Source organism: Macaca nemestrina, chromosome 9, assembly GCF_043159975.1.
Source record: "Macaca nemestrina isolate mMacNem1 chromosome 9, mMacNem.hap1, whole genome shotgun sequence".
Lineage (NCBI taxonomy): Eukaryota > Metazoa > Chordata > Mammalia > Primates > Cercopithecidae > Macaca > Macaca nemestrina.
In genome coordinates this window covers 85,443,386-85,471,167 of record NC_092133.1, presented here as the reverse complement: position 1 = coordinate 85,471,167, position 27,782 = coordinate 85,443,386, and the positions used below count along the sequence as shown (strand labels likewise).

At 47.5% G+C, this 27,782-nt stretch overlaps 1 protein-coding gene and 1 long non-coding RNA gene across 34 annotated transcripts in view; one reads left to right on the top strand and one right to left on the bottom strand.

The window, feature by feature from the left end:
• The window catches only part of LOC139356298 (uncharacterized), a 34,580-nt gene extending 11,708 nt beyond the window's left edge, over positions 1 to 22,872 (bottom strand). For both annotated transcript variants that reach the window (XR_011607911.1, XR_011607912.1), the window contains exons 1-2: positions 22,589 to 22,872; positions 2,029 to 2,198 (exon numbers count right to left, since the gene is read on the bottom strand). This is a non-coding gene — a long non-coding RNA (uncharacterized lncRNA). The remainder of the gene's footprint in view (positions 1 to 2,028; positions 2,199 to 22,588) is intronic.
• Positions 1 to 27,782, top strand: part of LOC105486660 (Rho GTPase activating protein 22) — a 210,764-nt gene that overhangs the window by 167,043 nt on the left and 15,939 nt on the right. For 14 of the 32 annotated variants that reach the window (XR_011607903.1, XR_011607906.1, XM_071069936.1 and 11 more), the window contains one exon: positions 10,314 to 10,490. The exons of 4 other annotated variants lie outside the window; for them this stretch is intronic. Coding sequence is in view for 23 of the 28 variants with exons in the window: in XM_071069936.1 (XP_070926037.1) it covers positions 10,314 to 10,490 (177 nt within the window). In the remaining 5 variants the exon portion in view is untranslated. 14 more of the 32 variants (XR_011607904.1, XR_011607905.1, XR_011607907.1 and 11 more) reach the window with 5 other exon arrangements.

Here is a 27,782-nt window from a genome sequence, read left to right as displayed (position 1 = left end):
CAAACCTGACAAAAACAAGAAATGGGGAAAGGATTCCCTATTTAATAAATGGTGCTGGGAAAACTGGCTAGCCTTATGTAGAAAGCTGAAACTGGATCCCTTCCTTACACCTTATACAAAAATTAATTCAAGATGGATTAGAGACTTAAATTTCAGACCTAAAACCATAAAAACCCTAGAAGAAAACCTAGGCAATACCATTCAGGACATAGGCATGGGCAAGCACTTCATGTCTAAAACACCAAAAGCAATGGCAACAAAGCCAAAATTGACAAATGGGATCTAATTAAACTAAAGAGCTTCTGCACAGCAAAAGAAACTGCTATCAGAGTGAACAGGCAACCTACAGAATGGGAGAACATTTTTGCAATCTACTCATCTGACAAAGGGCTAATATCCAGAACCTACAAAGAACTCAAACAAATTTACAAGAAAAAAACAACCCCATCAAAAAGTGGGCAAAGGATATGAACAGACACTTCTCAAAAGAAGACATTTATGCAGCCAACAGACACATGAAAAAATGCTCATCATCACTCACCATCAGAGAAATGCAAATCAAAACCACAATGAGATACCATTTCACACCAGTTAGAATGGCGATCATTAAAAGGTCAGGAAACAACAGGTGCTGGAGAGGATGTGGAGAAATAGGAACACTTTTACACTGTTGGTGGGACTGTAAACTAGTTCAACCATTGTGGAAGACAGTGTGGCGATTCCTCAAGGATCTAGAACTAGAAATACCATTTGACCCAGCCATCCCATTACTGGGTATATACTCAAAGGATTATAAATCATGCTGGTATAAAGACACATGCACACGTATGTTTATTGCGACACTATTCACAATAGCAAAGAGTTGGAACCAACCCAAATGTCCATCAGTGACAGACTGGATTAAGAAAATGTGGCACATATACACCATGGAATACTATGCAGCCATAAAAAAGGATGAGTTCATGTCCTTTGTAGGGACATGGATGCAGCTGGAAACCATTATTCTCAGCAAACTCTCACAAGAACAGAAAACCAAACACTGAATGTTCTCACTCATAGGTGGAAATTGAACAATGAGAACACTTGGACACAGGAAGGGGAATATCACACACTGGGGCCTGTTGTGGCGTAGGGGGACGGGGAGGGATAGCATTAGGAGATGTACCTAATGTAAATGACGAGTTAATGAGTGCAGCACACCAGCATGGCACATGTATACATATGTAACAAACCTGCATGTTGTGCACATGTACCCTAGAACTTAAAATATAATAAAAAATTAAAAAAAGAAATACAAAAAAATAAATAAAAATCACAGTGTCTGGCAACTAATTAGAAATATCAGGAATGCAAAGGAGCAGGAAAATGTAGCCTATAATGAGGAGAAAAATAAAAAGCAATCAATTGAGACAAACCCAGAATTGACACAGATTTTAGAATTAGCAAAGACATTAAAACAGTTTTTCTAACTATTCTATGTGATCAAAAGGTAGACACATGAAACTTTTTTTTTTTTAAAAAAAGACCTAAATTAAACTTCTAGAGATCAAACCTATTATGTATGAAATGAAAACTAATGTTGGGTGGGGTTAATGGCAGATTAAACACACTAACATGAAAAGATTTGTGAAGACATAGCAATAGCAACTAGCTGTATTAGTTTTCTATTGCTGTTGTGACACATTGTTTACTATTTATTTGTTTATTGAGACAGGATCTTGCTCTGTGGCCCAGGCTGGAGTGCAGTGCATAATTATAGCTCATTGCAGATTGGAACTCCTGGGCTCAGACTCCTTAGTAGCTGGAAGCGCAGGCTTGATCATGCCATGCCTGGCTAATTTTTTAAAATTATTTTTCATAGAGTTGGGGTCTTGCCATGTTGCCCAGGCTGGTCTTGAACTGGGGCTCAAGCAATCCTCCCACCTCAGCCTCCCAAAGTGCTGGGATTACTGGCATGAGCCCCTGTGCCTGGTGCCTGGCCTGTGACATGTTACCACAAACTTAGTGACTTAAACAATGCAAATTTACCTTATGGTTCTGTAGGTCAGAAGTCTGACACAGGTTTCACTGGGCTTAAATCAAGGTGTCAGTAGCCCTGAATTCCTTTATGGAGGTTCTGAGGGTGAATCCATTTTTCTTGAGCTTTCCAGTTTCTAGAGGTTGCCTGCATTCATCAGCTCCTGACTTCCTTCCTCCACCTTCAAGACCAAAAGTGACAGATCAGGTTCTTCTCACATTTTATCGCTTCTGCTGTAGTCACATCTCTCTCTTACACTCGTCTTCTGTCTTCCCCTCCACTTTTCAATACCCTTATGATTGCCTTGGGCTCACTTGGATAATCTAAGATAATTTTCCCAGCTTAAAGCCAGCTAATTAGCAACTTTAATTCCATTTGCAACCTTAATCCTTTGCTGTGTAACCTAACCTAATCACAGGTTCCAGGGACAGGGATGTGGATGTCTTTGGGGGCTGTTATTCTGCTACCACACTATACAAAAATAAAACACACAGAGAAAAAAATTATTTAACAAAAACAGAGCATCAGTGAGCTGTGGGATAACCTCAAGTTGTGTGATATCCATGTAACTGGAATCTTAAGCAGGGACAGGGGATGGAAACACGTATTTGAAGTACCAATGGCCAAAATATTCCAAATGTTATGAAAACTATAAGTTCACAAATCTAAGAAGTTCAGTGAGTTCCAAGTATAGGAAACCTGAATAAAATTGCATGGAGGCACATCATAATCAAATTACTCATAACTAGTGAAACAGTAAAAAGACACAAAACATCAAAAAATGAGGATGATGGCAAAATTCTCATGAGAAACAATGCAAGTAGAGCAACATCTTAAAAGTTGTGAAAGAAAAACATTTCCAACCTTGAAAACTTTATCCAGTGAGAATATCTTTCAAAAATGAAGATGAATTAATGATTCCCACACTCAACAGCTGAAAGAATTCATCATCCAATAGCTGCATATTCGAAGAAATGTTAGAGGAAGACCTCCAGGCAGCAGTAAAATAATACCATATGGGAATCTGAATCTGCACAACAAAATGAAAAGCACTGTGGTAACTACATGGATAAATATATGTTTTTCTCTTATAATTTAAATATTTTCAAAAGATGTTAAGTTTTAAAGTAAAACTAACATGGGAGGCCAAGGTGGGTGGATCATCTGAGGTCAGGAGTTCGAGACCAGCCTGGTCAATGTGGTGAAACCCCGTCTCTACTAAAAGTACAAAAATTAGCCTGGCGTGGTGGTGCATGCCTGTAATCCCAGCTACTCAAGAAGCTGAAACAGGAGAATCGCTTGAACCCAAGAGGCGGAGGAGGTTGCAGTGAGCCGAGATCGCACCACTCCACTCCAGCCTGGGTGACAGAGCAAGACCCTGTCTCAAAATAATAATAATAATAATAACAATAACAATATATTATGGGATGTATAACAAAGTATACCAGTAAAAGGTAAGACAACCATGGCAAAAAAGGTCAGGAAAGAAGACATGGAAGTATAATCTTGTAACATCTTTATATTATACATGAAGGGGTATAATATCACTTAATGTAGACTGTAATAAGTTAAAGATGTATACCATAAACCCTAAAGCAATTCCTATATCATGAAGAGAAAGAGAGTGAGATTTTTACTAATAAGCCAACAAAGGAGATAGAATGAAATCATTAAAAACAAAAAACAAAAACTCCATCCAAAAGAAGACAAGAGAAAAAGGACAGATAGAAAACAGAAGCAAGACTTAAATCTAAGCTTCTCAATAATCACATTATAAATAAAGCTTATCAGATTGGATAAAAAGCAGGACCCAACTATATGCCTGATAAAAAATGCACTTAAAATGTAAAGACACAAATAAGTTAAAAGGATGGAAAAAGATAACATCATACTGACATTAATCAAAAGAAAACTGGATGGCTATATTATATCAAGGATTTCAGACCAGAGTAAAAAATATGACTAGGGATAAATAAGGTCATTTCATAATGATAAAGAGGTCAGTTCATCAAGAGGATGTAACATCCTAAATATTTATGCTCCTAATAACAGCTTCAAACTACCTGAAGCAAAAACTGATAGAAATACAAGGAGAAAATAGACAAATCTAAAATTATAATTGGAGATTTGAATAGCCTTCTCTCAATAATTGATAGAAGAAGTAGACAGAAAAATCAGTATGGATATTGAAGATTTGAACAAAACTTTCAACTAGACCAAATTGACATTTATAGAACACTCCACCCACCCACAGCAGAATAATTTTTCTCAGTTCACACAGAACACTTAGCAAGATATACCATATTCTGGTACAATCCCCCCAAATTTGGAAACTAACACAATTCTAAATAACTCACAAATTAAAGAAGAAATCCAAAGGGAAACTAGAAGGTATTTTGAACTGAATTAAAATGAAAACACAACATATCAAAATCTGGGGGCTGCCTCTAACGTAGTAGTTCAGGGGACAATTATAGCACTGAACTCTGTAAGAAACTAGAAAAAGACCAAATTAAACCCAAGGTAAGCAGAAGAAAAAAAAATAAAGATCACAGTGGAAATCAATGAACTATGACCCAAGTCGGCAACCTGCAACCTGGCTGTTTGTTTTTGTAAATGAAGTTTACACAGATACAGTCATGACCTTTCGTTCACATATTGTCTTTGGCTGCATTTGCACTATAGTGGCAGAGTAAAATAGTTGTGACAGAGACTGTATGGCCTAAAAACCTAAAATGTTTGCCATCTACTCCTTTAAAAACAAGTTTGCTAACCACAAAAACAACAAAGGCAATGAAGCAAAAGGCTGATTTTTTGAGATCAATAAAATTGGTAAGCTTCCAGCAAAGCTGATTGAAGGAGAAAAGGAAAAAGACAGAAATTACCAATGATAATATCACTACAGCTTCTTCAGATAGTAAAAGGATAATAAAGGAACATTATGGACAACTTTATGCCAATTCATTCAATAACTTAGATGAAACTGACAAATTCTTTGAAAGACACAAACTAGTAAAGTTTACTCAAGAAGAAATAGATGTATATATTAAAGAAATTGTATTTGTTATTACAAACCTTTCCACAAAGTAAGCTCCAGGCCTAGAGGGCTGCAGTGGTGAATTATATCAAATATTTAAGGAAGAAATAATAGCAATTATCTACAAACTTCTAGGTTTGAAAATGAGGGAATATTTAATAGCTTATTCTGTGAGGCCACCAAAACCAGACCAAGACATTGTAAGTAAAGGAAACTGCAGGTCAATATCCCTCATGAAAATACATAAAATACTTCTAACAAAATTTTAGCAAATCAAAGCAACAATATATAAAAGGGATAATACATCATTACCAAGCGGGATTTCTCCCAGGAATGCAAGATTGGTTTAGCATTTGGAAATTTATTAGCGTAATTCATCAATTAACACACTAAAAAGTTATATTGTCATTACAATAGATGCAGAAAAGACATTTGACAAAATCTAACATCCATTCCCAATAAAAACGTGGCTCAGCAGCCAACCAATTTTCAACACAGGCACCAACAACATACACTGGGGAAAGGACACCCTCTTCAGGTGCTGGAAAACTGGATATCCATATGCAGAAGGCTGAGACTAGACCCCATCTTTCATCATGTACAGAAATCAACTACAAATGTGTTAAAGGCTTACACATAAAACATGAAAGTATGAAACTACTGGAAGAAAACATAGAGGGAAAGACTCCAGGATGTTGGTCTAGTCAAAGACTTTATGACTAAGGCTCCTAAAGCACAGGCAACAAAAACAAAAATAGCTAAATGGGACTATATTAAACTAAAAAGCTTCTGCACAGCAAAGGAAACAATCGACAGAGTGAAGAGACAACCCGTTGAATGGGAGAAAAATATTTGCAAACTGTTCATCTGACAAGAAACGAATATCCAGAATATACAAGGAACTCAACTGGCAAAACAACCCATTAAAAAGTAGGCGAAGGATACTATAGACATTTCACAAAAGAAGACATACAAATGGTGAAGAGGTATATGAAAAAATGCAGAGAAATGCAAGACAAAACCACAATGAGATATCATCTTACCCCAGTTTGAATGCCTATTATAAAAACACAAAAAATAATAGACACTGGAGAGGATACTGAAAAAAGAAAACTCTTATACATTGTTGGTGGGAATGTGAATTAACACAGTCATTATGGAAAACAGTATGGAGATTTCTCAAAAAACCTAAAAGTAAAACCACCGTGTGATCCAGCAATTCTACTACTGGTATTTATCCAAAGGAAAGGAAATGAGTATATCAAAGGAATTAACCCATTTATGCTGGAGGTTGCAAATTTTTTTTTTTTTTTTTTTTTTTTTTTTTTTTTTTTTTTTTTTGAGACGGAGTCTCGCTCTGTCGCCCAGGCTGGAGTGCAGTGGCGCGATCTCGGCTCACTGCAAGCTCCGCCTCCTGGGTTTACGCCATTCTCCTGCCTCAGCCTCCTGAGTAGCTGGGACTACAGGCGCCCGCCACTGTGCCCGGCTAATTTTTTGTATTTTTAGTAGAGACGGGGTTTCACCGTGGTCTCGATCTCCTGACCTTGTGATCCGCCCGCCTCGGCCTTCCAAAGTGCTGGGATTACAGGCGTGAGCCACCGCGCCCGGCCGAGGTTGCAAATTTTTTTGGGAAAAATCAGACCTTGGCAGTGACCTTGAGCAGTAGGATATGCATAACTCCCACAAGCTTAGCATTCCAATAATGGAACACTAGGCATAAATAGGTTAATGTACCCCAATGTTCATTGCAGCACTATGCACAATAGCAAAGATACGGAATCAACCTACGTGTCCATCAGTGGATGAATGGATAAAGAAACTGTAGTATATATACACAATGTTATACTATTCGGCCATAGAGAAGGAATGAAATAATGTCATTTGCAGCAATGGATGGAACCAGCATATTAAGTGAAATAAGCTAGGCACGGAAAAACAAATATTGCATGTTCTCACTTATATGTAGGAGCTGAAAAGAAGTTTGTCTCATGGAGGCAGAGAGTAGAATGATGTTTACTAGAGCCTGAGAAGGGTCAAGTGGAGAGGGGGGATGAAGAGAGGTTGGTTAATGGGTACAAACATGGAGTTAAATAGAATAAATTCTAATGTTCCATAGCAGGGTAGAGTGACAATAGTTAACAACAATGTATTACATATTTCAAAATAACTAGAAGAGAGGACTTGAAATGTTCCCAACACATAGGAGTAATAAACACTTGAAGTGATGGACACCCCAGATTCCTAGAGTTGATTATTACACACTCTATGCATGTAAGAAAATATTACATGTATTCCATAAATATGTACAAATATTATGTACCAATAAAAACAAACCTCTCAGCAAATTAGAAATAGAACTTTCTCAACCTGATTAAGGACATCTTCAAAAAGCCGACACAGATAGACTTAACAGTGAAAAGCCAAATGCTTTGGCCATAAGATACAGGAACAAGCAAGAATGTCTGCTCTCACCACTTCTATTCAATATGATATTTGAGGCTCTGGTCAGTGTCATTAGAAGAAGAAAGAAATGATTCCCAGTTGGAAAGGAAGAAGTAAAACTGTCTCTATTTGCAGATAGCACGATTGCACATGGAGGTTCATTGGTGTCCATAGAGAAAGGATAGACTTTTCACCAAGTGGGGCTGGAACGTGCATATGCAGAAGACTGAACTTCAATTACACCTTCTGCCATATACAAAAAGTGACTTATAGACCTACATGTAAATCCTAAAGCTGTGAAACTTTTGAAAGAAAACCTAGAAGAAAACTTTTATGGCCTTAGGTGAAGTAAAGATTTCTTAGATACAATACCAGAAGCACACTCAATAAAAGAAAAAAATGATTAATTGGACTTTGCAAAATTAAAAACTTCTGCTCTTGAAAATACACTGTTAATGGAATGAAAAAAGAGACAGACATGGACTGGGAGAAATATTTGCAAAGCAAATATCTGGTAAAGACCTTATATCCAGAATATGTCAAGAACTCTCAGCACCAATAATGGAAAATAAATAACCTATTTTTAAAATGGGCAAAAGATTTGAATAGATATTTCACCGAAGACGACACACAGTTAGCAACTGAATACATAAAAGATGTCTAACATCATCAGTCATTTGGGAAATGCAAATTCAAACACCTGCACACCTACTCGGATGGCTAAAAGTAAAAAGACCGAGCATACCAAGTGTTGGTGTGGATGTGGGGGTCCCAGAACTGTCATACACAGCTGGCGGGAAAGTAAAATGGAGCAGTCCCTTTGTAAAACAGTGTGTGGCCATTTCCTTAACAGTTATGCATATATAAAAATATACACAAATACTTAAAAAGTTGGGCCGAGAGCACCTTGGGGCAGGACCCAGGACAGGGCACAGCTGGGCATGAGGGTATCTGCCAGCCTCTGGGCAGGGCAGATCCAAGTTTTGTGGGGCCTGACGCTTGTATGACTTGGATGGCCCTCTGCAGGGAAAATAATTTTCAAATGAGTCAAGATTAGGTACAGAAGTGAATATTTAGGACAAACCAAGTGACCACAAATTCCTGGAGCTGTGGATCTCCAGGTTTCTTTTCTTTTTCTTTCTTTTTTTTTTCCAAGTCATCTTGAGATATTTTTCTAGAAATGCTCACATAGAAAAGCTTCCTGGTGGCATCTGGCTTCCCCTCCCCATCTCGCACACTCAGCCATTCCAGCCTTCGTAGCGCAAATGCTGTGCAGCACTGCTGTCCCCAAGGCAGAGCTGCTTCCAAGTGGCAACCTCGGTAGGTGGCAGTGCCCACACTCTTGTGAGTGACCACAGCAGCCAACCGAGCAGCCTCTGGGGTTGGGCTCCGCTGTCTCAGCCTCCAGCTCCCTTCCTACCCACCTCCACAGCTCTGCTGTCCAGCGGCTGTCTGAGCCCTGGCGAGCAGGGCTTGCCTGCGTAGTGAAGGGCTCCAGAGGGCATCGCAGAGCCCTGGCTGCTCCTCACCCTCCTAAGCATTGGGCCCCACGGCCTTTCCCCCTGCCTCCCCACAGGCCCACTGTGGTGCCCTCAGCCAGGACACAGCCCCGCCCTCTGCCTCAGCCCTCAGAGCAGCCTACTTGGTTTCCCCAGTTCTTGGCGGAGAGATGGCGGGAGGGAACGTGGGATGGCTGAGAGCCCAGAGCCGGGACTTGAATCTCTGGCTGTGCCACTCATTCGCTGTGTGCATTTAACAGGTTACTTAATTCCTCTGTGCTTCAGTTTTCTCATCTGTAAAATGTGGTTGGAAATAGTACCTTCCTCACGGAGTCATTGTGGAGGTTAAAGAACCCCGGGAGGGCATGTGTGTGGCAGCTGTGCTTGCCAGAAGGGTCACAGGCACTTACTAGCTGCTCAGGAAGCGCTGGTCCTATCTGCTCTCCATCCCTGGGTCACGGGCTCCAGCAAAGCATGGCTTGGGCCCACCCACCCCCTGGGAACACAGGTCTGTGGATCTCACACCCTACCAGCAGATAGTCCTGGGATGTCACGGGTAGGGTGTATAAAGACAAACTCGTTCTTGAAAACCCTAAAATTACCTGTAAAGTTCAGTATAAATAGTTTTTTTTATATTTCCCAAAGATCAATTCACTTACACATGAAAACTTGAAAACCAGAGGGGAAAGTCAGTTCCCAAGCAACTGTCTTGAGTTTTCCCATCCTTCTGCCTTTAGGTACCGATCCACTGTCTAGCCGTGAGATGGGTGTGGTGGAGTAATCTGGGGCGCTGTGCTGCATCCTGGTTTAACATCCAGCCTCTGTGACCTTCATATATACAGAGACTCTTGTCTTCATGGTGGGGAAGGGAGGCCCTAATCTCCGAGCCAAAGTTAAAAGCACATAGTGACGTTCAGCTGTGTTCTTAGAGTGGACAAAATTGATTTGAAATAGAGCATAAAGTGAGGCCACCCTGGGGCACTGAAAGTCTCTGAGCTGGCCTAACATCTGCATGCTTTTTTTTTTTTCTAATAGTGTCCTGGGGTGCTTTAAATTATTTCTATTTTGGCATGGGAAAATAACAAAGTGAGACTAAGGGAAAAAAGAGAAAATGGGAAAGGGCTCCAAATAAAGAGGTGTGAGGTGTGAAAGGGATGGACTGTGAGATAAAAGCAAAGCTCAGCTGTTGCTGGAAGGACTTTGAGAGTATCCCACAGGGAGTAATGCTGACTAGTGCTGGGGATGGAGAGTGGGCTGCGGGCAGGGACCCGGCATTGCACAGGGACCCTGCATAAGCCTGTGTCTCCCTGTCTTCCAGGTGGTGCCGGGGAGCGGGAGAAGGTGCCGGCCAACCCCGAGGCGCTCCTGCTCATGGCCAGCTCCCAGCGTGACATGGAGGACTGGGTGCAGGCCATCCGCCGGGTCATCTGGGCCCCGCTGGGCGGAGGTACTGCCCATAGATCGCATGCCCACCCTCTAGAACCCTTGCCTCCAGGTAATCATGCCCCCTGCCTGTCCTGAGCCCCCAAAGACCCCGCTCACTGGGGACTTGCTGGCTGCATCCTGTGCTTCTCACAGCAAGCTGGCCCTTCCACTGCCAGCCCTCGGGAGTCACCCAACAACTGCCATGTACTCACTTCCTCCTTTATTGAAAACTGTGTATTAGACATCTAAATGTACTGGATTCTATTCCAGTGGTGAGGAATTCATGAGGATAGGCCACACCTCCACCCTACCTCATCTCCATTCTCTGCAGGAGGGATGGTAGACAAGGACATGTGTCTCGTGGTGTCCAGGGGTGAGACATGCCACAAAGCCAGTGAAGCTCAGTGAGAGGACGGCGGGGGTGTGGCTAGGTGGAGTGGCCCAGCAGACTTAATGCAGCGACGGGGAGCCAGGGGCATGCTGGGGGAGAGCATTCCGGCAGAGACATGGACATGTGCAAGCGCCCCAAGGTAGGGACGAGCTATGGGAACACGAGCCATGCCAGGAAGGCTGGGGCTCCGAGGTAGTGAAGACCAGGAGAGAGGGAGGGCCTGAGGTGAGAGTGGTCACCAGGGCCTTGGAGTCCTGGTGGGGATTTTTTATTTTGTTCTATATACAGTGGGATACCAGGAGGGCTCAGAACAGGAGACACACGGGACCTGGATTTATGAAAAGGGCCCCCTGGCCACCACATGAGGAGTGGACCATAGAGGGACAGGAGTGGACACAGCAGGCCAGGAGAGTCCATGGGATGGGCATGCAGCTGATGGTGCAAAGTGGCCAGCTGCAGGTGTATCCTGAAGGTGGAGCTGCCAGGTTTTGCCTATGGTCTGGACATGGGGTATGAGAGAAATGAAAGGTGACTCCCAGCCATGCAGTCGCTATCTCTAGGTTGGTGTCCATATGAAGTGGTTATGTAAAGACATTTCATAATGGGATCACCATGGCATTGGGGCCAGAGCCACCAACTCCCTGCTGAATGTGGACACTGGGAGTCTGAAAGCTGGCCGGACTCTGACCACACAAGCTATGGACGTCCTCTTTCTCCCTATGGTGTTTGATCAGCACACAGTCTGGGCAGGGACTCACTTTTTGGGGCCCTGGGCCAATCTCCAGATTTCACAAGCCCCGGCTGAGCCCCTTCCTTTGCTCCTCTGTTTGCCCACTATCCTCTCCCACCCCTGGCTATGGTCTGCCTGACCACCTTTCATTGAATCATAAATCCCTTACAAGGAAGAGTCAATATAATATTGAGAGTAAAAGTTGTTCTCTCAGGCTTCATGAATGATATCACACTGTCAGCCTTGGTCCCCTTGATCCCTGAAGGTTGCAGCACATTTGACTTATGGCCCCAGATTAATGGCCTGGAAAGACCTAAGCCCACCCAGGGATTTCTGCAGTCTCATAATGGCTTCCTTTGGTTCCAGGTTGCTGAAAGTGAACTAGTGGAACAGAATAGAGCCCAGAAGCAGAATCTTATGTAGTTGGACTTTGATGTATGACAGGTGACACTTTTGAGCACCAGGGAAAGAACATTATCATTATCTTGGGGTAGAGAAAGATTTTTTAAATGAGTTACAAAAAAAAAAAAACCACTAATCTATTATGAAATTGTTGATAAATTGTATTTTATAAAATGAAGAGCGTCTGTTTGTAAAAAGTAGATTAAGAAAATGAAAAGATGAACTATAGATTGGGTGAAGGTGTTTGCAACACATATGGTCATCAAATTACTCACTCCCCACACTCCTACAAATGAATGAGGCAAAAACAGACAAGGCAGCAGAAGCATGGGCAAGAGATTTGGACAGGCATTTCCTAAAAGAAGAAATCCTCATGACCAGTGAACACAGGCTCCTGCGCACAACCTCTTCAGTAATCAGGAAATGCAAATTAAATCGCAATGGGATACTTGTGTGCACCCACCAGAATGACTAAATGACTAAATGAAAAAGACGGTTTCAAGTGGTGAGGAGGATAGAAAGCTATAGAAACTTGCACATATTGCTAGGGAAATCAGCAGTGTCTGCTGAAGTTGATGCTGTGCACACCTGTGTCCCAGCAATTCCATATGAAGCATGTCCCACATAGAAATGTGTGCACAGGGAGGCCAGGAGACTTGGACACATGGGATGTGCATGGCAGCCTTACTGATGATAGCCTGACACTAACCCAAGTGCCCAGCAACAATACAATGGATGAATAACTATGACTCAGTCTTACAGTGGGAAACTCCACAACAATGAGAATGACTCTATTACAGTGCCACCTAAAAACATGCATGAATCTTAAAAACAATGTGGAACTAAACCCAAACAAACAAAAAACATAACATGTTGTATTATCTACCTATATAAAGCTGAAACACAGGGCACAAGTAAACTATGTTATTTATAGATAGATAGGTAACAGAATATAAAGAAAAGCAAAGAAATGAATGCCATGAAAGTTAGGATAGTAGGGAGGAGGGAAGAGGTTAAGATGGGATGGGAGAGGGGCATAGATATCTGAAATGTTCTCTAGCATGACTTGGGTAGTTACACAGGTGTTCCTTTTACAATGACATGTTTATCTGCACATTTATGCTTTAAGAGCTTTTCTAGATGTGTGCATATAAAAAATAAATGAAACAAAGGGAGAAACTTGGGTCAAAGAGTGAGATGACTTGCCCAAGATGACACAGCCAGCTAGGGGGCAGAACTGAGAAGTGGAAGTGGATGTTCTGATCTCGTAGACTGTGCTTGGTCCTGGCCCAAATAGCCCATCCAAGAGCTGCACCAAGACCTGCACCCAGCAGGGCTGGCTCCCCAGCCACACGTCCATCTCCCTCTCTGCTTGCTCAGATTTGGGGACCTTTGGCAGAATCCCACATAGACCCTAGACTGACCCCTTCCCCAGGCCTGGCATTTATCTGCCTTCCTGGGCTGTGTGCTGAAAAACTCACAACCATTAAAATAGGAACTGCCATCAAAGGCGCTTATCTCCTTTTTCCCCGGGAGTACAGAGGAAATGCAGAAATCTCAGGAGTTAGCGATGCTAGGCGTGTCTGGGCATGCATGGTGCTGGCAGGTGGGCTCAGTCAGCCCCTGAAGGTTTTCTGGCAGAGCTGTTATTAGCCCGCATCCTCTGGGAAGGAGGCTTAGAGGATCCGTCCTTCTTTGGCTGTTTTGTGACAGAGCCCCTGAGCCCTTCCTGGGGTGCTTATTCTGGCACAGGCAGGCCACCTCTGACAGACAGGAGTGGGCAGCGTGCCCCCTGCGATGGCACAGCCCAGCCATCCCCTTGAGAAGTGGGAGCAGGCCACTGGTCAGGGGAGCCTCACTGCTGGTGGCCTGCCCAGCCCACCAAGCTGGGGCCCCAGCTGGAGTGCCTCTCATTTGGGCATTCATTTGGTCATTCAGCCAATCTGCCATGGACTCGCAAATGTTCTAGGGGCTGAGGAGACAGCAGTGAGCTGGAGGGACAGGCACTGGCCTCATGGTGCTCAAGTGCTAGTAGAGGAGGTAGGTGACCAGCTGAGCAGACATGTGGCAGGTTAGATGGTGGTGGGCACAGTGGGGACAGAAGAGGCAGGGAGGGGAACACAAGAGATAGGGTTAGGGTTTGGTGACTTTTGAGTAAAAGGAAAGAAAGGGTGGATGACAGCACAGGCAGAGGTGGGGGATCCATCCCAGAAGAACAGCAAGGAGGCCAGTGTGGCCAGAGCAGAGTGGGCAAAGGGGTGGAGAGAGACCAAAGAATGAATGACCTTGTCATCATGGTAGGGCTGTTAGCACCTCATCGCGTGGAACAGAGAAGTGGCAGAGCCTGGCCCATCTTCTACCAGGATCCTTCTGACTGTCATGTTGAGAAGAGACCAAAGCCAGTTAGGAGCTCCTTATACCAACAGTGCAGGTGAGAGGTGAGGGTGGCCTGGCCCAGTGGCGGTGGCGATAAGAAGTCATTGAATTATTGATTTATTTTGAAGGTAAAGCCAGTGGTATTCCCCTGCTAAGATGGATGAAAGGTATATGAGAATGAAGGAGAGAAGTTAAGGGTAATTCTGGGATGTTTTGATCTAAGCAATGGGAAGCTAATGGGTTAGCTATTAACTGAGATAGAAAGACTACAGGAACTGCAGCTATTTGAAAGGAAGATATGGGCCTAGTTTGAGATACCTATAAGATGCTCAAGTTCAGATGTCAAGTAGCCAGGTAAATATTTCAGCCTAGAAATCAGGAGAGAGGACTGGGCTAGAGAGATAATTTAGGGGGCCATCAGCACATAGATGGGGTTTGAAGTCATGAGGCTGGATGAGACAGCACAGAGCGGGTGGAGGGACAATAGAGGAGGTGAGAAAGAGAGCAAGCCCCGAGAGGGAGGAGAGTCAGAAGCCACCGGGGTCCCTGAGCCAAGCGAAGGAACAAGGGCAGTGATCAGCTGCAGCAAGTGCTGCTGATAAATCAGCCAGAGGGTGAAAGCTGAGCAGTTGTTGGTGACTTGAGCAAAGGGGCTTTTGTGGAGTGCCTGATAATAGTGGGAATGAGAAAGGATGATAGGAGGGGAATTGGAGTGACAGCATAACCAACTCTTTCAAAAAGTTTGCAGGAAAGGGAAAGAGAGAAATATGGACAGCAACTGGAGGAGGAGGTGAGGTAAAGAGGAAGTTTGTTTATTTTTTTAAGCTGGAAGACAAAGCATCATTGCAAAACATTGATGGTGCAGGAGGGACAGAGAATTATTGCTGGAACACCAATATTTCTTATGGATATAGATAAAAAATCATCCATCAAATACTAACATGCCGAATCCAAAGAATTATACCCCATGACCAAATGAGATTTATCCTAAGAATGGAAGGGTGATTTAATCACCTGAAAATCAATTAATGTAATATATTAACAGAATAAAGGACAAGAACACATGACCATCTTAGTAGACTAGAAAAAGCATTTTATAAAATCCAGCACCCTTTAATGATTAAAATACTCCAGAAAACTAGGAATAGAAGGGAACTTCTATGATAAAGGGCATCTACAAAAAGCCCACTGATAACATCATACTTAATCGAGGAAGACTGGGTACTTTTCCTCCAAGATCAGGAGCAAGACAAGGATTCTTGCCTTCACCACTTCTGTTCAGCATTGTACTGGAGGTTCTAGCCAGGACTATTATGCAAGAAAATGAAATAAGATGAAGCTTGATTGAAAAGGAAGACATTAAAGTATCTCTGTTTGCAGATGGCATGATCTTGTATACAGAAAGTACAAAAAAAGAAACTATTAGAATTAATTAAAAATTCAGCAAGGTTGAAGGATACAAGATTAGTATATACAAATCAATTGTATTTGTGTACAGTAGCCATGAGCAAACTGAGAATGAAATTAAGAAAATTTCATCTACAGGAGCATCCAAAAGAGTAAAATACTTAGGGATAAATTTAGCAAAAATATAAAACTTATGTTCTGAAAATAACAAAGCATTGTTGAAAGAAATTGAAAAAGATCTAAATAAGAAGAAAGACATCCCATGTTCAGGAATGAGATATGTGATATTGTTAAGAGGCCAATACTCCTCCAGCTGATCTCTGAACTTCCATGCCCAGTTCAGGGAACACAGCCCCAGAAAGACGCATGGGGCAGTACCTCCTTGCCAGCTGTCTCCTTGCCAGCTCTCTCTGAGAGGAGAGAGAAGGGAGACAATAGTCACAGGGTCCCCAGGACTGCTTCAGCATCTGGTGGGTGCTTAAACAGGTGTGCCCCTTGCCTGGTTATCTGGAGAGAGTCGGCAAGCCCCCTTAAAGCTTGGAATTTATATGCATAGGAAGGGGCTTAGCCAAGTCCATTGCATTGAAGGGTGAGAGGAGGCAGAGTGAAGCTTTGGCAACAGGCTTGGGTCTAGGTGTGATCTGACTCTGCCACTTGCTTGCTGCATGACCTGGCACCTCTTATCCTTGCTGTACCTCTGTGTCCTTGTTTGCAAAATAGGAAGAATAATATGTTTTTTGCAGGATTGTCATAAGAATTAAGAGAGAAAATGGACATAAAGTGCTCAGCACTCTCTCAGTACCAAATAGTCCTCATTCATTCATCAAGCAGTTATTAATACCTGTCACATGCAGGCAGAGGACTCAGCAGGGAAGAAAGCAGTGTACAGTGTACAATTCTGTGGCATTAAGTGTATTCACCCTGTTGTACAATCATCACCACTATCCGTCTCCAGAACTTTTTCATCTTCCCAAACTGAAACTCTGGCTTCCTCCCTCCAGCCCTGGGCAACCACCATTCTACTTTCTGTCTTTATAAATTTGACTGCTCTAAGTACCTTGTATAAGTAGAATCCTGTAGTATTTGTCTTTTTGTGACTGGCTTATTTCACTTTGCATAATGTTCTCAAGTTTCATCTATGTGGTAGCATGTATTGGAATTTCCCTCCTTTTTAAGCTCAAATAATATTCCATTGTATGGATATACCACATTTGTTTATCCATTCATCCATTGATAGACACTTGAGTTGCTTCTGTGTTTTGACTATTGTGACTAATGCTGCTGTGAATATGAGTGTGCAAATATCTCTTTGAGTCCCTGATTTCAATTATTTGGAGTATATACCCAGAAGTGGGATTGCTAGATCATATGGTAATTCTATTTTTAATTTTTTGAGGAGCCTCCAGACCATTTTCCACAGTGGCTGCCCCATTTTATATTCCCACTGGCAGTACACAAGGTTTCTAGTTCTTCCACATCCTCACCAGGACTTGCTTTCTGTTTTTTTTTTTTTTTTTTAAATAGCCATTCTAACAGGTATGAAGTGGTATCTCATTGTTCATAAGGTGTTGAAAGAGGTGAGAGAGTGAGCCAAGGGGACATCTAGTGGAAGCGTGCTAGACTGAGGCCACAGCTCGGGCAAAAGCAGAACATCTGACATGGTCTAGAACCAGCACAGAGGCAGATGGGCTGGAGGGAGTGAGCAAGGCAGCCAGATGGCAGAAGGTAGAGGCTTCCTGGGCCCCTTTCAGTATTCTAGCTGTTTTATTTTATTTTATTTTATATTTTATTTTATGTTGTTTTGTTTTATTTTATTTTATTTTTGAGACGGAGTCTTGCTGTGTTGCCCAGGCTGGAGTGCAGTGGCACAATCTCAGCTCAGTGCAACCTCTGCCTCCTAGGTTCAAGCAATTCTCCTGCCTCAGCCTCCCGAGTAGCTGGGATTACAGGTGCATACCACCATACCCGGCTAATTTTTGTATTTTGAGTAGAGTAGGGATTTCACCATGTTGGCCGGGCTGGTCTCGAACTCCTGACCTCAAATGATCCACCTACCTTGGCCTCCCAAAGTGCTGGGATTACAGGCATGAGCCACCACACCCAGCCGCTGTTACTCTATTTTTTTTTTCTTTTTTTGAGGCTATCTGGGCTCATTGCAACCTCTGCCTCCCGAGTTCAAGTGATTCTCCTGCCTCAGCCTCCCGAGTAGCTAGGATTACAGGCACCCACCACCATCCCCGGTGAATTTTGCATTTTTAGTAGATACAGGGTTTCACCATCTTGGCCAGGCTGGTCTCAAACTCCTGATCTCGTGATCCACCCACCTCAGCCTCCCAAAGTGCTGGGATTACAGGTGTGAGCCACTGTGCCCGGCCTGGCTGCTGTTATTCTTAAGTGAAATGAGGAGGGAGCACTGGAGGGCTTTGAGCCAAGGAATGTCTTGATCTAATACATCATTTAATTTGCAATAATCCAGGCAAGAGAAGGGGGTGCTCTCCCTGTGGTCAGGGTAGTGAAAGTGATCAGGTTCCAAATCTATTTTGCAAGTAGGACAATAAGCTCTCCTGGCTATGGATGACAGGAAGGGTGCAGTGGAGGCTGACTGCAAGGTGTCTGGTTGGGCACCTGGAGGCTGGAGTTGTTATGAATTAAGAAGGGAAGACTTAGCACAGAGCTGGTTTGGGAGGCTATGGCAAGACCATAGCTCAGTTTGGACACGTTTAGGTTTGAGGTGTCTATGAGTCATTAAACCAGTGGAGATGCTGAGCAGGCAGTTGGATTAAGAAGTCTGGGGGCTGGGACTGGTGCTAACTAGCACTGTGGTAACTGTTCCACTATGGCCAGCAGGCACTGCCAAGCAAAGCCCTGAAGCTGTTGGTCCCAACCTTACCAGTGGCAGCGCAGAGGGCAGTCCTGGGGCAAGGAGCCCAGCTGGGAAAAGGTGTCCCTGCCCAGAGTGACTTCTTGGTGCTGGGGCAGGGCATGGGGGCCGGAGATAGGCAGTAGGCCTGTGGTCGTCATCGGAGCTGCACTGCCCTGGCCTGGCTGTGTGGGAATCTCACAGACCTCTGGAGGCTTTTCTCAGACCCCCAGGAGTCAACTCTCCTGCCCTTGGGTTCCTCTGGAATCATGGGTGAAAGAAAGAAGGGAGAAATACAGCTCCCTGAAGCCCTAGGGCAGGACACGTGACATGAAAAAAAATCCAACCTTGGGACAACCTGGTGGGACACAATGCAACCTTGTTAGCTGGTGGTGGTCATCATTTGATGGAATGACATCTCTAAAAGGAAGCCCTGGAGGGAGACATAATCAGATTCAGAGTGAAAGGTGATTACCCCCAGGCCAGGCTGCCAGTGGTGGAGCCTAAGGTCCTAGTGGACCACTTCTCCCCAGCACTGCTTGCTCTATATCCCAGCCCTAATGGGAGATTCAAGAAGACAGTCTTATTTCTAGTTCCTGTGAATGTCAACCCGCCTGGCCAGTGGGCCTGGGCTTTCCCAGGCAACCCTTCCAAAAGGGGAGAGAAAGGACTTGCAGACCTGGGCTAGGCCTCAGGTCATAAGCCAGCAGAAGGGGTACTTGAGACTAGTTCTGGTGCTCTCTGTCCATTCTAGTGGGCCCTGAGGGTCCATGTACTCAAGTGGAGAAGATGTCCCTATGGGCCTTGGATCCTGTCCAGGCTCATAGAGGGCATACCTGGCCTCTTCTGGGTATAGGGTGTGTTCAGAGCACACTTGGGCCTCCTTCCCCTGCAGCCCTCAAGTCTTCTCCCCTGCCAGAGCCCCAGGAGCCTGAGAACTTGGATCCCCAAGGCAGAGGAAATGACCTCCAGCCACAGCACCCACCCCCTTGCTTGCCCCCAACTGATGGGACAGCCACAGAGCTATTTACCAGAAAAAAGGCCAGAGCAGCTGCCTTATCTAGGGAGAGCCTGGCAAACTAGTTGGGGTGATTTACAGGGGGCTGTCACCACTGCTTCCTGCAAAGGTCAGGACACTAACGTTCAACACCCTTTTAACCACCTTGCTGGTTCATTAAGCCCTTCCTTCTCAGCAGCTCTGATGAGAAATGCCCATCAGCTTGGCCAGTTTGGTTTCAGTCTGGTTTCAACAGACCTCAGATCACGGAACCAGAAAAGAGTTTGTCCCAATTATTGCTAAGATGGGGATGTACACCTGGGGACCCCAGCATTTTCTGTACTGGGCTCTGCGTCCCTGCTGAGCCTGACAATAGCCCTATGAAATCAGTCCCATTATATCCCACTTTTGGTGAGGAGACAGAATCAAGGAGGCTCCAGCATTTTGTCCAGACCACAAATAAGTGGGAAGCTGGCATTTCGACCTAGGTCTGCTGGAGTGCAGAGCCGGGGTGCTGGCTGCCTGTTTTAGAGAGCAGGATGCCAGGAGGCCTCAGGGTGTCCTAGGGTTGGGATCTTTGTCTCTCAGCTTGTTCCAAGTGGCCCTGGAGGACTTCAGCCCACACACCCTGAGAGAAGAGGAAGGGAGCTCAAACTGGCTATAGGTTGCCCTTGCCAGGAGTTTGGTACAATCTGGAGGCAGCAGAGACTCAGAGGTTCAGCAACTTACCCAACAACACACAGTGGGACTGGGGGCAGCACAGCCCACCTCCAGGGTAAGCTCATCGCTGGATGCTGTTGCCAGGTAGGCCTCAGTGCATTCTACCCACTAGATCTGAGATGTCTTGATGGGGGAGGGGGACATAATTAAGACTGAGGGAAGAGGCAGTCCCTGAGGTCCTGGATCCCAGCCCTAGCCAGGGAACTGTTGTGCACACAGCTCAGAGACAAAGGCCATCCAAAGTGAAGAGGCCAACTGTTACTGGGTTGCTTGTGTGAGAGGATAGACTCAGGTTGTCAGCTTCCCAGCCCTGCCCCGAGAAGGCAGTCTCATGACTATCTCTGCACACCCATCCCCAACAGGCGCCACCGCTAAAAACCACCCCTGAGGTGAGGTGGGCATTGGCAGGGCCAGGGCTTCACCTGGAGCCTTCTAATGGGTGGCGCCTGCAGGCCTCTAGCCATGGGGGGCTCCTGGGTAGGGGTGGAGGGCACTCTGCAGACACTGGCCAGTCTGACTGTGAACACACAGGTGAGGAAACCATGGCTCAGAGCAGAGAAAGCATGTCAGCACCACAGCCTGCCTGCCCACCTGAGAGAGGCCCGCCAGTCCCTGGTTGGTGGGAGCTTCTGCTGAGCCCTTGGCCCCTGCTCTTTAACATGGACGTGGCTGCACAGAGCTGGCAGGTCCCTGGGCTGTGGGAATGCCAGGCTCTGTTGGTAGGTGGAGGGCAGACATTCGTTGGCTTGTGACACCCTGCACCAACCTGCCCTGGCACCCTCATGTTCACCTGAGCTCTGGGGAGGAAGAAGACAACTCCGCAGCCTCACTCCCATGGCTTTGAGGACCTTAGCCCCCATACTGAGTGTCAGGGCCAGGACTAGGGATCCTCACTGGCCTGGGGCACAAAATGTAAGGGGGCGCCAAAAAACTCAGTAATCAAGATATTTTATTGTAATCTTTTAAAAAATGAACACTAATATAAAAATATCCTTATATTAGGTCCCCATTGCAGCTCTAACAAACTGCCAGAAATGTGGCAGCATAAAACAACACAACGTGATTCTCTTGTAGTTCTGTAGGTCAGAAGTCATAACCAGTCTTCTAAGGCTAAAATCCAGATGTCAGCGGGGCTGGTTTCTTGTAGGACACAGGGAGAAGCAGTTCCTTGTGTCTTTAACCTTCCAGGGGCTACGGCAAGGCCTTGGCTGTGGCTTCAGCACGCAGTCTCTGCCTCTGTCCTGCCCCCACCACCTAGTCTGTGGTCAAACTTCCTTCTGCCTTCCTCGTCAAAGAACCCCCATGATTGCACCTGGCCCCTCAGATAACCCAGGTTAACCTCTCCTGCTCTCATCACCTCTACAAAGTCTCCTGTACTGTGTAAGATAACACAGTCATAGGTTCCAGGGATCAGGACATCTTGTGGGGAAGGGCATTATTCAGCCAACCACATCTATGGTCAAATGGGAACATGTGAAATACAGGCAGGAGTGTGGTGGGATTGGGGTGGGAGGCACTCACCCTTAAGGCCTGCGCAAGTGCGTAGCTGCTCCTGTCTGTATTGAAAACTTTGATCTTTTGTTCATCAAAGATTTTTTGCCTAATATTTATTCTTAAAAATACTACAATCAAGTGTTTATCCTAGTTCCTGAAGTTTTGGGTGCCCCTTAAATTGTGCCCCTGTGGTGAGTGCCTGGCTTGTTTCACCCTAGGCCAGGCTCTGCCTAGAATGAGCAAGAGGCGTGACCCAGCTCTGCACATCCAGCTTGAAGAAGGGCCCCAACCTCTTCCAGCCCCAGGGTGGCAAATCCCTCCCTTAAGAATTCTGCCCTCCTACCCTTGGGACTCCCATCTCTGCTACTGGCGTTGCACTGCCCCTCGCCGTGCCTCTCTGTCCACCTGCCTTCCTGGTGAACCCATTCTAGCCCTCACCCTTTGAAGTATGGGGATTGTGGGCTGGTCTCAGAAACTTACCCCCAGAAGAACATGGGCTTTGCAGAAAGATCACGTAGGTGTTAATGAAGGTCCATCACCAGCTGTATGACCTTAGGCAAATCACACAACCTCTCTGATTCTCTGTAATATAGGGAAGCTAACACCCCTCAGACTGCTCAGGGGCATTCTGTATATCAAGTCCAAACCATTATCTCTGGCACTAGGGTGCCCAGGCAGGAAGAGGCCAGGAGGGCCTGGAGCCTGGACCCCCACTGTGAAGCCAGGACTCTCCTCCTTGCTGGGTGACCCAGACTCAGTTACCTAACCTCCCTGGACCTCCTTTGCCTCACCTGGAACACCTGCCTCCCAGGCGAAGGGCTGAGCGGGCGCTCGAAAGCCGGTCCTGGGCAAAGAGGGAAGGGATTCCTGCGGTGCCCGGGAACGTGGGGCATTAGGGGAAAGGGTGTGAAGTCTGACACCGGAGATCCCTCACGGGAGCCGACTTCGGGCGTGGCATCCCAGGCAACTCACAGATCCTGGGCCCTCCTTCGCCTCAGGGTCCGGGCCCGGGGCGGCGCTGGCCGGGGCGGGCGGGCGGCGGGCAAGACGCTACCTGCGCGCGTGCCGGGCATTCCAGCCGCCGCCGCGCCGCCGCGCCTGGGCGCGCCATGGGCCTGATGCCGGCCGCGCGGGCCTACTCCGGGTGCAGCGCCTGCCCACGGCCGCCCTGCCGCCTGCCCGCCTGCTGCGCGCCCGCCGCCCCAGGTAGGGGCGGGACGGGGTGCGGGCACCCCCGGGTCCGCCAGAGAAACGGCGTCTCCGGGCCAGAGAGGCGCTCGAAGCCGGGACCCGCACAGCGGGCGAGGGAGAGCGCCGCGCATGCGTCTCGCGGGGGTCGGCGGGGAGCCTGGGGGAGTTTGGGTGTCACCGCGGATCTGGTGTTGCGGGACGGTTCCCAGGGAGCGGGGGTCGTGAGTGTCTGAGGGAAGAGGCAGGGACCGAAGGCGTCCTCCAATCTGCTGCTGGGTGTGGGCGACCCGCTTGTAGAGATGAGGACTTAAGAGTCTGGGAAGGGCGCAGGGACTTGCAAAGGATCCCTCCCCAACCCCAACTATAGGGGGGGAACCCAGCGAGATCCGAGCCTCGGGCTCTGACCCCAAGCCTCCCTGGGCCACAGGAAGGGGTGTGGGACCGGCGCCCCCAGGATGAGGGTATCACTCCTGCCCTGAGGCGGACTACCCAGGGCAGGACCCTTGCAGGTGATCTTAGCCTCTGCTGTGCTCCTGCAGGCCTGGACGGGTGGGTAGCAGGAGCGTTTTCAGCTTTGCCGGCTAGCTGGTGGAACTTACCGCTGACAGCCCTGAGGGCAATTCTGAAGCTCTCTAGTACTTAGCGCAGAGCCTGGAAGTGACAGAGTTGGCCGGCTAGTGAGTCCCTGCACTGACAAAGGGTGGGGTGGTTGCATGGAAGATGGCGGGTGTTGGGGTACAGGGGTCCTGAGAGCAGGAAGGCCTGGAGCCAAGAGAGAAACTGTGGAATTATCCAAAGTTTGGGAGTCTCTAGAGAGAATTTTAGAATTACTTTCCTCATTGTGCCTCTTCCCAGACTGTGGCATTGCCTGCTCCTCTAAGAGTGAAAAGCAGGCATATGACTGAAGCAGACCTGCTGCACAGCTCCACTCTGCTCCGGGATCAGCTCCAAGAGGGAATCCCAGGTCTCCCTTCCCTGATGCGGCCTTGGGGGTGGGACTCAGGGGCAGGCAGAACCTGTCCAGGAATTGACCCTGCAAGGTTGGGAGAAAGCCGCATTTCAAAGCACCTGCTCCCAGGTGCCTCGTGCGGTCGATCTCCCGTGGACGCTCACACCCCAGGAGGTGGCCAAGCCCAGCTCAGAGAGGCTGAGGACAGTGCCCAGGGTCATAGAGGACAAGGACTGGAACCAGAGGACGAGGATTCGAGCCAGCGGACTGCTCTGCCTGGGCTTCCTCTCCTGTGTGGGATTCCCGGAGAGGGAAGTGAGGGATGGCTTTGCCAGGGAAATGCTGGCGGGGGAGGCCTGGCAGCAAGTTCATCAAGAGGAGAGGCAGCCTCTGCCAGTTTCCCCTGCGGTGGCGGAGCCAGTGCTCTGTGAAGAGCATGGGCTGGGACCTCGAGGAACCCACAGGATGGCTGGGTTTCCAGGGAGCTGACAAACCTACTGGAACTAGTTCTTGGCAAGGCTCCCCTCCAAGGGTGCCAGGAGGGCTGAGGGAGTTCAGCCAGGCGGGGGCAGGCCCTGCCAGGCTCCTGAGAGACCCTGATGAGGGGAGGGATTGGCGGGGCCTCTAATGAGGGAGGCCGAGCCCAGAAGCCCCAGCACAAGGTGCCTCCCACAGGAGGGCCGCGGGGAAGGAAGCCTCTTGGGAGGCTGAGCTGGAATGAGACCTTCTCACGGCTCCTGGCAGCTCCCCTCCGAGGGTTCCAGTGGCCAGCTGGGAATGTGGAGCCAGTCTGAGGCCTGGTGGTACCTGGGGGCTGGGCCTCAGAGAAGTCTGGCCCTCATAGTACCCCCTAAAGATAGGTGTGATCGTCCCATTTTATAGATTTCATGGATGGAGAGACTGAGCCCCAGGAAAGGGAGGCAACACCTCTCCTCAGTGGGTTAGCCAGGACGTGTACCAGATCAGTGCTGGTGTAGACCCAGAATCTTTGTCTCTGTGATCTTTGGCCTTGAACATCACCTACTTGCCTGTGTCCCCACCCCAGCCCCACCATGCCAGGGCAGGGTGCTGCCAACCATGCTCCCTCGCCCCTGCCCTCCGACCCCCATGGTCCTCCGTCATGTGCCCTGCAACCCCACCCGCCTACCTGGCTACCTCCTGCTCATCTTTAGATGTTGGTTTCAGCATCACCTCCTCCCTGAACTTCTCTCTAGAAGTGCCCAGGACCCTGTTGATGTCCCTTCCCTGACTCTTCCAGCCTTGTTCTGGGAAAGTGGTCAGGAAGGTGCCATGGGGGAGCAGAGGGGTAGTGGTTGTGCTGGGGCTGGGAGCTGCCTGGACGTGCGGGCACTGTGCAAACGGTGGGCTGGCCCAGGCTCTGCACCCCTAGGGGCTGGTGGAGGGAGTGGGGCAGGGCCTTGCCTGCCTGCCAAGTTTAGGCTTTATCCTGAGGATGGTGTGTGGGGGGGAACAGGCAGCAGGGGAGGCCCCAGGGAGATTTATAATGTTTACAGCCTTCCGGGCAGCGCTCTAATTCCTAGAGTGGGGCCAGGCACAAAGTACAGGGGTTATGGAAAGGTGGATGGACAGACAGACGGCAGGAGTTTTAGGGGTAGGAGATAGGACAGCAGGCAGGGCTGGAGCCAAGAGATGGCTAGGTGGAATTATCCATGCTCCCTGGGCCTCCAGAGAGAATTTTGGAATTTTTTCCCTGTGTCTCTTCCTTGACTGTGGCCTTCAGTCAGCTGTGAGCTGAGGGTGGGGCTGAACGCTGTGAGTTGGGATGGGTGGTGGCCCTGGAGAGCTCAGTCCCCGCCTTCACTGGCTCTCCTTGGCCTCTGCTGCAAGCCCAGCATGTGGCTGTGGGCAGTCCAACAACCCAGCAGAGGGGAGTGTCCTCAAGCTGTCTGGAGTAGTGGCAGTCAGGGCTGTGACAGGGGAGGGAAAGCTGAAGGGAGGATTTGGGGCAGCTCACGTAGGAGGGACTTGTGAGCTTTCTTCCAAGGACTAGTAAGAAATTTGCCCAGACCAAAGAGGAAAGCGCTACCCAGGAAGAAGGCCCTAGCCACTCACAGGGCCATGAAGGCAGGCGGATTCATGCCACTCAAGCAGTGGGCAGAGCTGGAGGAAAGGCAACACATGTGTGCTTGTGGAGGGAGGCAGGAGGCTGGTGGCAGGCACCAGGGGCACTGCCAGGTCAGCCCCTCCCCTCATGGGACCCTCTGCCCATGGGCACTTCCTCCTGGATGCCCACTGCCTGCTCATTTGAGGTCCTAGCAGAGGCCTCTGGTCCCGAGAGGTGGAGCTTCCCATTGCTACCTTTCCTACTTATCCTGGCCCCAATGTCCTTGGGGGAAGTCTGTGCCCCAGAGGTCAAAGCAGAAGAGCTGAACGAATATCTGGCAGGACCACATGAGCAGAGCATGGACTAGGTTGGAAGTGAGAGGGGACAGTGGGGACTGCGGAGACATGGCAAGTGTGTGTCCTGTCAAAAGGGCACAGATACCACTGAGCTCTGCAATTGTTGCTTTTTTTGGAACTCAGGTCTGGTGTCACCACATCTGAATTTTTTAAGAGAAGCTGGGAATCCAGATTTATATGTGAAATCTCTTGATTGTAAATAACTAATTTAAAAATGTTTCAAACATCATATGAGCTAAACAGGCACATCTGTGGACCGGTGTGGCTCATTGTTAGGCATCAGATGTTGAGCCCTGACTGAGGTGAGAGAGAGCAGGGGCTCAGTGTCCCTGGACCAGCCCAGGCCACTCTTGAGGTGGTGGAAAGTCCAAGACAGTGTCAGTGGTGGGCCTTGGAGCCTCCTCAGACTGGCTTCTCAGAGCTGCCCCAGGCAGCTAGCAGGCCAAGCTTGCAGCAGGATCACCCGCTGTGCTCAAGGCTGATGAATGGCCCCTTGGGCCCCATTTCTGGGCAGGGGCGCCTGGTCTTGCCCACCAGATCCCAGGCGGGAGCAGCTTTCCCTTCGTGTTAGTATTGCAACCTCTGCCTGTTTTCTGTTCGCATGACCCGCGTTTTCAGGAACTGCTGGTGCTGGGTTGGGGGCATCGCATAGGTATCTCCACACCAACGTGGGTGCCAAGCAACCATGTGGCCAAGTACATTCTCTATACCTGGAGCCAGACTGCCTGGGTTGGACCCTTGTGCCTGTCATGCATGCTGAGTAAACTTGGGCACATTCTTAAGACCCCGTGCCTATCAGTTCAAACATCCTGCAAACTGAACAGGCAAAAGTCAAGATGATGATGATGGTTACAGTGATAGTGACAGTCCCTAGTCCCTAAGTTATCAAGATGGGTAGGATTAAATGTGCTGATGTTTGTAAAATGCTCAGAACAGCACCTGGCACCACAGCACTGTGTGTAGCTACTTCAGTACTCTCCTCACACTCACATGCCCCCACCATGTGTGCATGCCCATGCACACACACCCCACATGCACACATACGCACACACACGCACACACATTTACAAGCCCACATCCAGCACATGTGCACACATATGCACACACAAGCCCACCCTACATGCACACATGGGCACACACACTTCTCCCTAAAGCATTGCTGGCATCCAGCAGGTGCAGCCCACATGGGCATGTGTTCTCAAAGGAAGAGTCTTCACCTTTCAGGTTTTATACACTTTGTTTTTGGGTGAAGCAGGTTGAGGAGGAGCATTTACTGTGTCCTGCTCTGTGCCAGGCACTGTACCAGGGACCGATGTATCTTATTCCAAAATAGCCACTTAGTGGGGAGCTAAGTAAGACAAATAGAGCCCCACTTTTAGCTGGCTCAGTGCCCAGGTCTCTGAGAAGTCCCAAGCCTGGAGTTT